Source organism: Chelonoidis abingdonii, chromosome 10 (genome assembly GCF_003597395.2).
Source record: "Chelonoidis abingdonii isolate Lonesome George chromosome 10, CheloAbing_2.0, whole genome shotgun sequence".
NCBI classification, from domain to species: domain Eukaryota; kingdom Metazoa; phylum Chordata; order Testudines; family Testudinidae; genus Chelonoidis; species Chelonoidis abingdonii.
In genome coordinates, this window is record NC_133778.1 from 17065919 (window position 1) to 17081471 (window position 15553).

The 15553-nt window shown below is 46.4% G+C and overlaps 1 protein-coding gene across 7 annotated transcripts in view; it reads right to left on the reverse strand.

Annotated features, from left to right (window-relative positions):
• The window catches only part of ADAM23 (ADAM metallopeptidase domain 23), a 215704-nt gene that overhangs the window by 39499 nt on the left and 160652 nt on the right, over window positions 1-15553 (reverse strand). For all 7 annotated transcript variants that reach the window (XR_012656623.1, XM_075069983.1, XM_075069981.1 and 4 more), the window contains exons 16-19: window positions 14903-14974; window positions 13547-13633; window positions 11692-11772; window positions 675-725 (exon numbers count right to left, since the gene is read on the reverse strand). Coding sequence is in view for 6 of the 7 variants with exons in the window: in XM_075069983.1 (XP_074926084.1) it covers window positions 675-725; window positions 11692-11772; window positions 13547-13633; window positions 14903-14974 (291 nt within the window). In the remaining variant the exon portion in view is untranslated. The remainder of the gene's footprint in view (window positions 1-674; window positions 726-11691; window positions 11773-13546; window positions 13634-14902; window positions 14975-15553) is intronic.

The following is a 15553-nucleotide window of genomic DNA, read 5'->3' on the forward strand; positions in this document are numbered from 1 at the left end:
TCAGATTTTTCACTCACCCACATCAGCATTATACATCCACTTTGCAAGGTGTAAAGGCCTGCATAAGGTGCAAACTAACGAAAGAACTGGCCCTTCATTTCTATTAACTTCAATGGAACTAACACCAGTAAATCATTGCAGAGTTATATAAAAATATACGCCTGAAAATCTGGGTGCCCACTGAGCCGCACCAATCTTGTATTTCTATTTTCTGCAAACTGCCTGCTGGCCAGAAATAAAAATCAGAGGAGAAAGCTGAATTTTTTTAAAGTGATCTGAAAGGGCCAAACTGATTGCACTTAAACTGAAATTCTCAATGTTAAAAACAGAGCACAGACAACATCAGTGCAAGTTTCTTTTACACTGCTATGAGCAAGCAATATGCCTCAACTTTAACCAACAAAGTGAGAGACTAGATCAGTCCCTATGGCCATACAATGTCCCACCAGAAGGCTAAACAAAACATTCAAGAACTGCAGGAAGAGAGGGATGGATGATATGTTCAAATTTAATAGGTGCTCTGTTGGTCTGCCTGAAGTTTGACAAACCCCTAGGATGAATAAACTGAGACACTGAGTTTATGAAAAAATAAGGAAGAAAAGTGAGTTAAGAAATGAAAATTTACACTGGTTTCATTATTCATTGATTTGCAAAGGTTTAAAAAAGTTACATACCTGATTAGAATCACAAGCATATCCATCTTGTTTATGAAGATTTGGTGGGCACTGAATATCAAAAGAAAAATTCTTGATCAAATTATAACATTTGGAATTGTAGGACAATAAACAAATGTTTAACAATAAATTATTTAAAAACAAATAGTTGGCATAAAATACATGCAGAGGAACTGTGCAATAGAAGACAGCACTAAGGATGACAAAGTGCCCCAAGGGTTATAAATACAGTATAATAAGTCACAAAAATTAGGTTTATATTTATTATAAAATATACTAATAGGATATATGACTGAGGCATACAAAATTCAAAGGAAAAAAAGAATGGAGAAGGTTTATTATGTTTATATAGTATCCAAAATGTGGTAGGTGCTTTACAGACAAATTAAAATGATACAGTAAATGCACTCTACCTACAGACATGAGACAACAAATAATAGATGGAAACGGAGGAAGGAAGACAAAGGTTACACAAGTCACATCACACAGCCATTTAAGAAATATCACAATGCTATTTGGCAGTGAAATTCAAACCAAGAGGGAATAGAATGAAACAAAGAAAGAACCAGACAGACGCTTAGGAATCTCAGAATAAACTTTGAATGAAAGTAATTCCATTGGTGGTCTGTTCCACAACAAACAGTAGAAATTCCAAATATATTCAAGAACTTAAGGAAAACAACTTTACAGAGTAAAAGTGCTAGCTGGGTAGGTAGACAGACATGTAGCAGGTCACTTGACCACTCCTTGCCAAAACATTACCTTGTTAACATTACCTGTAACCGTTCTGTTTTATCTGGTCCTTTATTAAGCTACGTGTATAAACAGATTAAATTGTATAGCGTAATATATCTAAATATATCTATATCTACACACACTTTACAAAACACATTTAAAGAAATCATGTTGATGCAAAGGGGCTGCAAAGTAGTTGCAGGGCCCCTGATGGATTGTTCCTGACACAGGAGCCCCTCTAGACAGATACAGAACTAACTACACCAGACTTATACCTTCCTCCCCCTTGCAAGAGCCACTGATGGGCGGGGGGGGAGGGCATTCCTGGTCATCTGACAAATGAGAGGGGTATGACTAGGGCAGTTCCGTACCTCAGCTATTTCTGAGCTGCCACAAAATCCATAAAGTCCTTAGCAGCAGGGCACAAGTTAGGGCAGCCCTTAGGGTTGTTCTAACCAGCTATAGGGATCAAACTGACTCTTAGTGGCCCCAGATTCAAGTGGGCACATGCCCAACTCTTAGAACCTGTACAGAACCCTGCACAGGATGAATTTGGCTGTGGTAGAAGTGTGTGAATTTAGCTTTACAAGATCCTGGCTAATGAGTGATGCCATCAATATACAGATCACACACAGAACAATTTCCCATGGTTATGCTCAGCAATAGTGATAAACACAAGAAAAGATGGAAATGCTGCACAATGTAGGTAAGAAATTATTTAGAAATAATTTTAGATTAATTGATGGTTCATTAACTTTTACATCAACCAAATACTAATGCAGCTTTAGATAGCTACATATATTTCTGTGGTAAGTGCATAAACAGTCACACAGTTACATATACATATATATATATGAATTATATGATAACCAGCCACATCCAGTTCTTAGAGCTGTGTGTTCTGATATTAAAACCGTGAAAACTTGCCTATCATTAATACATACTAGAAAACCTGCTTCACAGGGATGTCCCGTGAATGGTGGAACTGTAGAACAAGAAACAAAGGGACAGAGATAGAATGACTTAAAAAATAAATAAATAGCAAGCATACTACTTTCACAGCGCCCTGAACCCTTACTGGGACCAGCACCTGGGATCTGCCAATTGGCAGTGATTGTGCATTGTCACAAGACAACTAGCCCTAACCTAACTGCCTATTTTATTTTTCCTGTATGTGTACTGATTTTATGACATTGTTGGAGACATCAACAGAAATGGCTATGCATTAAAGTGTCATGCAGTTCATTTTTCTGTATGTAAGTATTTGTTAGATATATTTGCTACAGAGCAACAGGTGTCCACAAAAAGTACACGCTACAGTAATTTTGTATAATCAATTAAAAACTAGGGGCAAATAGCTTTTCTTTAATGTTTTTGATAACAGAATGGGGGATTTCTTAAAAATCACACATTTTTTTCTGATGCAGAGAACATTTTTCACTAGTTTAAAAGGAAAATTAATTACTGTGTACAGTAATTGGAGTTTTTCAAGATGTGTTGTCCATATGCACATTTCACTGATGCATGCACCTCATGAAGTAGGTCCAAGTTTTTGGGGCCAGCAGTATGCATAGGGTGCACATGCGCTCTGCAGTCCTCATGCTTTTCTGCAAGAGCATATAAGGGCAAAGCATGCTCACTGCCATTTGCTTCCTTCTGACTGCAGAATCCTATATAAGAGGACTCTGATGTAGAGAAGCTGGAAGGACAGGTTGTGGAACATGCATATGGACAAACATCTCAAAGAACTCCTTTCTGACAACTAGCCTTTTTAGTTGCACTTACACTCTGCTTCTTCTACCAGTAGTATTAGAGTAAGCAACAGCAGAAACCAGCTTGAGAGTAGATGGCTGGTGTTTACATACTAAGGTCATGGGTGTTACAGAAAAACCTTAAAACCACCTTCCTGTCCTCACTTAAAAGGACATTGCCGGAATATCATTATGTTCTTTGGCACTCCAAATGTGTGCACCAAACAAAGAAGGATCCAAATCCAATTTAAAATAATTTTAGATCCAGTTCTACTGCACACGCTCACTTTGAATAGTGTCTTACTCTGCAAGTAGGTCCATTGTTTCTAGTGGATGTACTTGCACAGTAACTCGTCTTCATCTTCCTTGATCTATTGGCTGCCATTAATGCCAGCTACACTCTACTTGAAATCTGGTCATCTCTTGGCTTTCATAACCGTCCTCACATAGTTCTCCCACTGAGTGTTGGATCACTTCTTTAGTGTCTAATTCAGTGGGTCCTCTTTCTCCCTCTCTCACCTTCTTTCTGTGAGGGGACCCTCTGGTTTGCATCCTTGGCAGGTACCAGCGAAGAAAGCAGGTGCTTGGGGCGGCCAATGGAGAGGGGTAGCACAAGCAGGTCTTCGGCGGCAGATCGGCAGCGAGTCCTTCAATCCCACTCGGAGCAACTGACTTGCCGCTGAATTGCCACCGAAGAATGAAGTGGCACGGTTGAGCTGCTTGCTGCCAATCATGTTTTTTTTTTCCCTCTCTCTCTCTCTCTTTTTTTTCTCTTCGCCGCTTGGGGCGGCAAAAAAACTGGAGCCGACCCTGATCCTTAGCCCCTCCTCTTCTCCCTATCCACTCTATCTCTGGGCAAACTTATCTGTAAACATGGCTTTGACTACCATCTTTATGGTGATGACTCAGAAGTCTCCCACTCTACTCTGGACCTCTTACCCTACAATTAGACTAAAATTTTGCTCTGGCTTTCTCGTTGTGGGTGTCCGAGATAGGAAGGACACAGAGTCTATATAGCGGGGGAGGGAGTTTTCTCATGAACCAAAAGAGTCTTTGATCAAAACTCTCTCCCCTACCCTTTCTTTGAAACTAACCTCTTCCACCTGGTAAGAGGCAGCTGGAATTTCAGCTCCACTCTGCACTCATTAGCTCTGAGGGATAGATGGGGATGTGGGCATTGCCCAACTCCCTCCCCACAAACTCTGGAGATGCCACTGCTGACAGCATTAATCTTGTGCAGTCTTTGTATTCAGGGAACTGCAAGGATCTGACTGGCCTACCATGCCTTTCCACTTGTGCATTCTGCAGGACCAGATATAATCTTACCCAAAGTGTCCTGGGAGCCAGTGTAAATGCTAGATGCCTAGGGCATTATTCTGTTATTTTCTTTGTGTTCACTGGAAGTGTGCGTGGGGAGAGAGGGAGAAGAAATTGAGCACATTGTTCTATCTACATCTCTAGAAGTGATACAGGGTAGGACAGCTTTCATTCTCCACTACACAGAAATTCTGGCTCTTTGTTAAACAGAAATTGTAATGTTTGCTCTTAAGATAAATACATTTAATCAGTAAAAAATAAAAGTTCTTCTTCAAGTGATTGCTCATATACATTCCAGTAGGTGTATACACCGCGCGTGCACGCTCGTTGGAAGACTTTTACCCTAGCAACTCCGGCGGGCCAGCAGGTCGCCCCCTAGAGTGGCACCACCATGGCGGCTGATATATACCCCTGCCGGCCCGTCTGCTCCTCAGTTCCTTCTTACCGCCGTGTTGGTCGTTGGAACTGTGGAGCGCGGCATAGCTGTCCTCCACGTCCCTAGCTTCTCCTTGTTCGTTGTTCTACTAGTTGTAGTTATAGTTATAGTTAAAGTATAGAATAGTTTATAGTTGTTATTTACTTGTTGTATATAGTTAGCAGGCTTGGGGCTCTAGCCCTCCCCCGCACCCGGCGCCGGGCTCATGCCCGGTTCGCCGGGGTTCAAACCGTGCTTAGCCTGCAAAAAGCCGATGCCCACTAGCGATCCCCATGACTCCTGCCTGAAGTGCCTTGGGGAATCGCATATCTCTGAGAAGTGCCGAATTTGCAAGGCCTTTAAGCCAAGGACCAAGAAGGAGAGAGACCAGCGCCTAAAGACTCTCTTCATGGAAGCGGCGCTTAACCCTTCATCCTTGGCACCGGGTACCGTCTCAGTTACGGCACCGGACCGCTCCAGGCCCGCGAAAATGCCTCATCACCGATCTTCTCCGGCACCGGGCCCCAGGAAAAGACTGTCAGCATCCTCCACCCCGGCCAAGCAGGCTCAGATGGAACACCCAGCACTGACTCCGGCCGCGGCACCAACACCAGGGATTCCGTCGACTCCGGGCCTGGGAGGTCCGTCGAGTCCGGTCCCTCTCAGCTCCCCACTAAGATCTGGGGTCGAGCTGATGGTCCCATCAACGCCCGAGACATTCTCCTCGGCTAGGGACCTCATCGCCCTGACAGAGCCTGTGCTGCCCCAACCCCCGGCACCGCCGGTGCGGGTTCCTCAATCTAAGGGCAAGCCAGTGACCATGCGAGCGCCGTCTCTGGATTCCCCGAGTCGGCACCAATCACCATCAAGGTCCCGCCACCGGTCCCGGTCCCGTGGGAGGTCTCGCTCAAGACGCCGCTCGCAGTCCCGGCACCGCTCTCCACGGCGGTACCGGTCATACTCGCAGCGCAGGTCCTCATCACGCTGGTCCCGATACTCCCGGCACCGCTCCAGCTCGAGCCATCACTTCAGGCACCGAGATTCGAGGAGCCCGTCTCACCGTCGGCGGTCCAGATCCAGGTTGACCTCCCGGCACCGAGCTGGTGGCAGGTCCCAGTCTCAATCGTGGCGCCGTTATGACTCCCGGCACCAATCTCCGGCACCGAGGAGGTCTCCACCATCAGGAGCAATGGACCCGTACCACTCCCGTTCGGCTCCTCTCTGGCCGTCACGCCAACCGTCGGTCTCTTCACAAGCGGACAGCGCGTACCTGGACACCGACAGGCCTGCTGCTCTGTTTCACGAGCCCCAGCCTCAGGAGCATGGTCTGCAGCAGTGGGGTTTCTGGACTCCCTGGGCATACCACCAAGCCCAGGGCCCTCAACAGATTCCCCCATGTTCGTCTGCTTCTGAACACAGGGCTCCGAAGGCCACATCTTCCCGTCCTCCTCCTTCCCCTACAGAGGAGAAGTCATCTCAGCCTCAAGACCCTGAGCACCCTCCAGAGTCAGACGCAGTGCTCCAGGCAGAGCCTTCGGCAGATCCACTCCTGCCAGGTCTCTCCTCGTCATCCTCCCCGGATGAGGCAGTGGTGGGAACGACATCCACCAGTCCCCCTCCGCTTGACCTCAGGGCACATCAGGACCTCCTCAGGAGCGTGGCGCAAAACATGAATTTGCAGGCTGAGGAGGTCTCCGAGATTGAGGACCCGGTAGTGAGCATACTGTCGGCCGATGCGCCCATTCGAGTCGCCCTTCCTTTTATTCGGACCATTCAAGCCAATGCCACGACCATCTGGCAGTCCCCGGCATCCGTTCCCCCCGCTGCTCACGGAGTGGAGCGCAAGTACATGGTGCCCTCGAAGGGCTACGAATATCTGTATGTTCACCCGCCCCCTTGTTCCCTCGTCGTCCAGTCTGTGAATGAGAGGGAACGCCATGGTCAGCAGGCCCTGGCCCCCAAGTCTAAAGAGGCGAGGCGCATGGACCTGCTCGGCCGGAAGGTCTATTCTGCGGGCGCCCTCCAGCTGCGGGTGTCCAACCAGCAGGCTCTACTTAGCCATTACACCTATAACACCTGGGCGGAGGCGGACAAATTTAAAGAGCTGCTCCCGCAGGATGTGCGTCAGGAGTTCTCTGCGATCCTTGACGAGGGCAAGAAGGTCGCGAGAACTTCCCTGCAGGCAGCTTTGGACGCCGCAGATTCGGCCGCCAGGACTCTAGCTTCCGGCGTTACTATGCGCCACATTTCCTGGCTACAGGTCTCTGGCCTTCCTCCGGAACTTCAATACACCATCCACGACCTTCCGTTTGAGGGCCAGAACCTGTTCTCTGACAAGACTGACCCTCGGCTGCAAAGCCTTAAAGACAATAGGGTCATTATGCGTTCGTTGGGGATGCATACACCTGTCAGCCAGCGCAGACCATTCAGGCCTCAGCAACAACACCGGCCCTACCCCCAGCCCAGGCAAAGGCAAGACTTCGCCAGGCGGCGGAATAGAAATGGCCAGCGTAGACAATCGGGCAATCAGGGAGGACACAACCAGAGCTGCTCCAAGCTTTCCTCCGGCCCAAAACCTTCATTCTGAAGGTGCGCCCGAGGGCGCTGTACCAATTCCTCCCACGGACCCATCTCCTCCCTTTTCCAACTGTCTTTCATTCTTCCTCATGGCGTGGTCCCAGCTAACATCAGACCGCTGGGTCTTACGCACGTTGGAACTTGGATACCATCTGCAATTTGTTTCATACCCGCCGTCCCGCCGCCCTCCCTCGTCCCTCTTCAGGGACCCCTCTCACGAGCAACTCCTCCTCCAGGAGGTGCAAACGCTCCTTGCCAAAGGAGCCATAGAGGAGGTTCCAGAGAGCGAGCGAGGCAAGGGGTTCTATTCCTGATATTTTCTGATCCCCAAGGCCAAGTGAGGCCTCAGGCCTACCCTTGACCTGTGGGAGCTCAACAGATACCTGGTAAAGTTGAAGTTCCGTATGGTATCCTTGGGGACCATTATCCCATCCCTGGATCCTGGAGACTGGTACGCCGCTCTCGACATGCAGGACGCCTACTTCCATATAGCCATCTTCCCGCCCCACAGGAGGTTCCTTCGATTCGTCGTCAACAGCTGTCACTATCAATTCACAGTCCTCCCGTTCAGCCTCTCTACGGCCCCGAGAGTGTTCACCAAGTGTATGGCTGTAGTCGTTGCCCACCTTCGCCGCAGTCGCATACATGTATTTCCATACCTCGACGACTGGCTGATCCGGGGATCCTCAGAGGAGCAAGTCCTCACACACGTCCACATGGTCAGGAGACTTTTCGTAAGCCTAGGCCTGCTGCTCAATGCTGAAAAGTCAACTCTAACCCCCACTCAGAGGATAGAGTTTATCAGCGCCATTCTGGATTCCACTCTGGCCAGAGCCGTTCTTCCTCTGTCGCGGTTCCAGGCTTTGATGGCCATCATCCGACGGTTGCAGGCAGCGCCTTTGACCTCAATACGTACTTGCCTGACTCTTTTGGGCCACATGGCGGCCTGCACGTTTGTCACGGGATATGCACGGCTCCACCTGAGGCTCCTCCAGTCCTGGTTCATTGCTCAGCTCCGTCCAGCCAGGCGTCCTTTGGATACGATTGTCACAGTTCCTCAGGACGTCCTTCACTCCCTAAATTGGTGGCTGGACCAGTCTGTGGTGTGCGCGGGGCTCCCATTCCATCCGCTCCAGCCCTCGGTGTCCCTGACAATGGACGCATCAGACCTGGGATGGGGGGCCCATCTCGGGACCCTGCGGACCCAAGGCCACCGGTCTCCTCACGAGCTAGCCCTCCACATCAACGTGTGGGAGTTGAGGGCGGTCCACCTTGCTTGTCAAACATTCCATCAACAGCTCCAAGGCCGTTGTGTTTCGGTATTCACCGACAACACAACGACTATGTATTATATAAACAAGCAGGGCGGCACGAGGTCTCCTCCTCTGTGTCGGGAGGCCTTGAGGCTTTGGGACTTCTGCATAGCCCACTCCATTCACCTGATCGCATCCTTTCTCCTGGGGGTTCAGAACACGCTGGCGGATCGGCTGAGCAGATCCTTTCTTTCCCACGAGTGGTCCCTTCGCCCGGACGTCGCTCTTGCGCTCTTCCGGAAGTGGGGATGTCCCCAGATGGACCTCTTCACATCCCGTGGGAACAGGAAATGCCCAATGTTCTGCTCTTTTCAAGGTCTCGAACCGGGTTCAGTTGCGGACGCCTTCCTTATTCCATGGGCGACGCATCTGTTCTACGCATTCCCACCGTTTCCGCTAGTCCACAAGGTCCTTCTGAAGGTGCGCAGGGACAGGGTCCGCTTGATTCTGATTGCTTCAGCGTGGCCCCGGCAGCATTGGTTCTCCATATTGCTGGACCTGTCTGTGGCCGACCCTGTCCCCCTGCCTCTTCACCTGGACCTGATCACTAAGGACCACAGCAGGCTCCATCACCCAGACCTTTAGTCGCTGCACCTCACAGCGTGGCTCCTGAATGGCTGACCCAGTCTGAAATGTGTTGCTCTACCCTGGTGCGGCAGGTGCTCCTGGGAAGCAGGAAGCCTTCTACGAGGGCAATGTACTTGGCCAAGTGGAAGCGTTTTGCATGCTGGTGCACGGAACGGCACTTCCTCCCCACCGAGGTCTCCATCTCTAATATCCTTGATTACCTCTGGTCCCTCAAGCAGCAAGGTCTGGCGGTGTCCTCTCTCTGGGTTCATTTGGCAGCCATCTCCACCTTCCACCTGGGAAGCGATGGCCGCTCCGTCTTTTCTCACCCATTGGTGACTAGGTTCCTTAAGGGTCTGGAGCGTCTTTACCCCCAGATTCGCCGCCCCACCCCCTCCTGGGACCTGAGCCTGGTTTTGGCCCGACTCATGTCCCCCCCGTTTGAACCGTTGGCTACGTGCTCCCTTCTCTATCGCTCCTGGAAGACTGCTTTCCTGGTAGCCATCACCTCTGCAAGACGGGTGTCGGAACTCCGGGCTCTCATGGTGGAGCCCCCGTATACCGTATTCCACTGGGACAAGGTGCAGCTGAGACCACACCCAGCCTTTCTCCCCAAGGTAGTCTCCCCTTTCACGTCAACCAGGAGATCTTTCTACCTGTCTTCTTCCCAAAACCCCATTCTTCTCGCAGGGAGCAGCAGCTGCACTCTTTAGACGTTCGTAGGGCACTCGCCTTTTATATAGAGCGAACCAAGCCGTTCCGCAAATCCCCCCAACTTTTCGTTGCCATAGCTGAACGTGTCAAGGGGTTGCCCGTCTCATCTCAGAGGATCTCCTCGTGGGTGACGTCCTGTATCCGGGCCTGTTATGACTTGGCTCATATCTCTCTGGGCCACGTGACTGCGCACTCTACCAGGGCTCAAGCCTCATCGGCGGCTTTCCTTGCCCACGTGCCCATCCAGGAAATCTGTAGGGCAGCGACCTGGTCCTCCATCCATACCTTCACTTCCCATTATGCCCTGGTCCAGCAGTCCAGAGATGACGCGGCCTTCGGCTCCGCTGTGCTACACGCTGCGACATCTCACTCTGACCCCACCGCCTAGGTAAGGCTTGGGAATCACCTACTGGAATGGATATGAGCAATCACTCGAAGAAGAAAAGACGGTTACTCACCTTTGTAACTGTTGTTCTTCGAGATGTGTTGCTCATATCCATTCCACACCCGCCCTCCTTCCCCACTGTCAGAGTAGCCGGCAAGAAGGAACTGAGGAGCGGACGGGCCGGCAGGGGTATATATCAGCCGCCATGGCGGCGCCACTCTAGGGGACAACCTGCCAGGCCGCCGGAGTTGCTAGGGTAAAAGTTTCCAACGAGCGTGCACGCGCAGCACATACACCTACTGGAATGGATATGAGCAACACATCTCGAAGAACAACAGTTACAAAGGTGAGTAACCGTCTTTTCCATCTTTTCTTTTGTTTTCAGCCAAGACTGCTATAGCCAAAGTGTCTAGGATTCCCTTTGAGTCATGTACAGTTTAAGTAGCCCAGACCAAACTCATAAATAGCATATTGATTATACTGGTATGCACTGCTAATGGCTTTAATTGACTGATAAACCTTGAAGTACCAGGTTAAATTCTACTCTTATTGCATATATCTAATGGAAATTAAGGAGATGAGTCAATATATGAAACGTCAAGGTTCCATTGTGGGTAGAATGAAATATAGCTTTACATGTATACCTTTTCTTTGATACTTTTGCTAAGTTCTACCCTCACTAAACTCCAGGGAATGCCAATGGGGTTTGAGTAAAGGCAGACTTAAGTCTCTCGGCCATTACTTCTTTTGATAAGTTATGTTCTGAAACAAATCATTCAGCACAGCACTTAAACAGGTGTTATTTTCCTTTCCTTATTTTTTACTATAATTGCTTTCTTTCCTTTTGCTTTCCTTAAACAATTCCTTTGCTTTCTGCTAACAGGTGCATACCTACACTGTGCATCTCTAATAAGTGCTTATTGCCAATAACCTGTTTATCAGTTTTAGATATTTTGCTGGGGTTTGTGTCATTCAGTCTTCGCACTGTTTTATGAGTTTTCCTTTCTCCTTTTGTAACAGAGTTTATACTTATTAAATAATTGAGAACACCCATTTGCTAATCACTTGAACAAAAACCTTCTTCAAACACACTTCAAACAAAATACATTTTTAATATTTACAACTAATGAGGGAACTGGTCATTTTGAGCAAATGTAATATCAGCTTGTTACTCGATATACTTAATTGGGATAAAAAGATTACAAAATTGAATAGAGTATGCAGAGAGCTTAGGTATACATACCTGACCAGAGTCGCCAGTACAGTACTCTGTAATATCACACTCATTCACTGCATATCGACAGTCATAGCCTCGTGGGAAAAACTAGAAAATAACAACCATTCATTAGGACTGAGATTATATAATGGCACATTCCAGGTTCTTGTTTAGAAATATTCCTTGTGTTTCAAAGCCATACTTCTCAATTTTCAAATGAGTCTCAGCATCAACGTCCTTTGAGTCTTGCCCACAGAACAATAGAGAGAACAAAACATATCCAGAGGAAGCCTTCAGTACAGAAATAGTGTATGATTAACTCAGAAACCTACATTTTGTAATACTTGTGTACATACATATGCGTGTGTTCACACATACACCCTTCAGTAAATGCTGAATTATCTAGGAACAACAAAAACCCACTACTAGCTTCTGGTTCAACTGAAAGTGGTACACATCAGTAATCTGAAAAGTATTCTTCAGTGATACATCTCTGCTAGAAATATTTTTCATATCATTAACACACTATGTGTAAGGGAAAAACTATAAAGATTTATTTCTGCCGAGAAAATATTGAGACTTTAAACAAAACAACCCACCCACCCATCCATTGGTTTATCAACAGCACATCTACTTCTACATTATACAGAGTAGGTGTATGTTTAATTTTATGGGGCTAAAACAAAGTCCAGCAGCATGAAACAGTAAAAAAATATATTGTTAATGTTTACCAACAAAGATACTAAATCTCAACCCAGTCTCATCCTGTGTCTCTTATTATATTTAGATAGTTATCTAAGAAATGACATCAACTGCCCCAAGTCAAAAGGCAGGTTATATTCCTGTGATGTTCAGAGACCTAACTCTTCTAGTTCTCATGGAACAGTTTGAGCCACATCCTTTAGGAATTCTCATGTTTGCTCTGTCTCTAGTAGCATTTCCCAGATATACCAATAATTCACCATATCCTGCCATAAGCTACGCACAAGACTCCCACTGACTTCATTTGAAGTCCTGTGCATGGAACAACAGGATACCAGAGTGTGGCCCATTATTATCAAATGAGACCAGCATCTAAATTATTTTTTTCTAAAGTACTTGCAATCCAGAATTTTGGACCACAAATCACAACATTTAAAAATGAAAAATCAAGTGAGAGGCTGCTTAGTATGCCCTTCAATACCTGCTATTGGCAAATTACATCAGAGAAGAAAGCCTGCACTACCTATTGTAGCAACTATTAGTATTTACAATACTGTGTGGCTTCCAGAGATTTCACCTGGATGACAAGTAATGCTACCAAAAGCATACATTCAATTACTTGCTATTTCATGCTGAAGAAAAGGAGATGTGCACATTACAACTTTACATACTTGCACCCAAAATACCAAGCAGCTTAAAAGTCATTCTACCCGTAACACATTTATTTTCAACCATGTAAGTAAATAGATAAATAAATGTAACCTAGTTTTAACATTAATCTCAATAATGTTTTCAAAGTGTTGATCAAGGTTTCAGATATATGAACCATATCAAAGTCAATGAAAGTTTTGTGACCCAAACCAGCACAATATTTTGAAAATTTAGATAAAGATCTTTAACTCCCAAGATTGGTCACATATGTTGTGGTGGTGGAATTAATCAAACCCAGATGTATGGTATAACATTGTGTGCATCAACAATAGCAACAGACACATAATTCTATCTACTGCCACATTGTCTGAAGGTCAGTAATCATATTATGTTCCTTAAAAACATTTTGACTCAGTGTATGTGGCCTATTTCCCCACATTGTTACCCAGTATTTAACCTCTATCAAGTTAGACATTAGCTCTAGGGAAGACTAAGAGTAAACAGAAATAAATGCTATAAGAAGACTCACAAGACAGGATGTGTTACAGCAGGGTCCATCACTACAGTGAGCTCCATTAGAGAGAGAGCACTTCTTACAGCAGTTTTCATAGCATTCCTAAAGAAAATATATCAAGTGATCTATGAATCTTCTCAACCGTCCAAACACACCATCCTGTATATCATGATCAGGAAAAGAATTCAATCCTGTACCGACTAGAAAATAAACCAGATGAAAGAATCCTTTATGCTATTTAAACATCAAACTAGCAGGGCGGCCAGTGTAAAGAATTCTATAGCAGCAACCAAATATTGGATTTGGGACTATCAAGAGAGACAATGCATATCTTCTCAATCTTGTCTGAGGATGAGGTTCCAGCATGGACTCCATGCCAAATGTAAGCCACTGAGGCAGTTTGCACTCACTCGGGAAAACCCCTAAGAGAACTATATATACCATTATTTACAAAAGAACTAAAGGCACCTAAATAAAGGTCTGCAGGTGCAGACTTGGATAAACATAAAGGCTCCCTGAATGCACTTTGGAGTGGAGGAGAAGGAACTGAGGCTGCACTACCTAACATTGTCTTAGGCACTGAACATTCAATACAGATAGAGGGTGCATGTGTACAGCCCCAGATGAAAAAGCTTTGGAAACAGTTCTGTTCCTGAAGCACCAAGAGAGACAGTTCACTACAAGCAGGAATGAACAGCGACCCTTGAAGTATAATTAGCAAGCTCAAGTGGGAACCCTACCAACCCCTTTATTCTAGGTCAGCTTGATCTTTATACAACTCCCTTCCTTTCCCTCTCTTTCATCATTTCTCCATTTCAGGGCCACAGCCAAAATCCCTCTATATCCATGCCCACACCCAGAACAAGAGGAGATTAGAGGCAAGGAGGAGGAGTTCTCTCTTCTGTCTGGAGCTGCATGTCACTCTGCCCTGCCCCAGCTTCTTGCTCCTCTCTCTTTATGCACTTATACACGGTGTAATGCTGTTTTACTCAGGCCCCATCATCATGGTCCCCACTGCTCACAAGGTTCAGCCAGTTCCACACCATCTTTAAGAGGCACTTTTCTGAGCCAAGTGTGGGGTGGGGTGCAGTGGGAAAATAAAAAAGGCAACAGGTTTCTTCTGTATTTGTAAGAATGAGCATAACACAGTGTAGCAGAGACAAATATTTTCTCATTAGGGTTAATATTCTCCCTCATATACAGAAAGGTGACTAATACAATTCTCTGATCAAAGTTGCCCCACAAGACAGGAAGTGTAAATTCAACACAAAATTCTTTCTTTTCCCATTTTAACATCCATATAATTTTTGCTCAATACATTAATGTGAGAAGGGGCTGCAGGAACAGCACATAAGAACATTTTAAACTTACCATTCGGAAACCACAATCACATTCTTCTCCTGCTTCTACATATCCATTTCCACATTCAGGAGTTTCAAACAACTGAGAGACACACAAAGAATAAAACCATTGTGAAAAATGATGGAAGGTAGCAACTGACTCAGCTATGCCTTTAAGGGACAAACCCTCATTACAGTGCTTCTAAGACACCACTCCACAGAGAGAACACCCAGAGCTACTCCTCCGGGAGTGCAGGAGCAATGCAGCTCCTTGTGCAGCTTGCCAGCCAATTGTCCAGGAGTGCAAGGTGTGTGGGCTACTTGTATCCTTTCCTGCGTTAGTTGGGGAGCAGCTGTGAACAATCTGGCCCAAAGATATAAAATCAGTAAAAGAAAAATATGCAGACAGCACAGTGCTATAGTGGAGCAGTATTACCTCCTTCTAATCCTATATATTTCCATTATTGTAGTTAATCCTTATGGGAGTGACAATTTGTGGAATCTGTCTATGGATAACTTATGATTAAGGCTACGATTTTGTCATGGTTATTTTTAGTAAAAGTCAGGGACAGGTCATGGGTAATAAATAAAAATTCATGGAAGCCGTGACCTTTCCCTAACTTATATTAAAAATAACCATGAGAAAATGGGGAGGGAAAGAGTCCAGCACCCTACCCTGCTG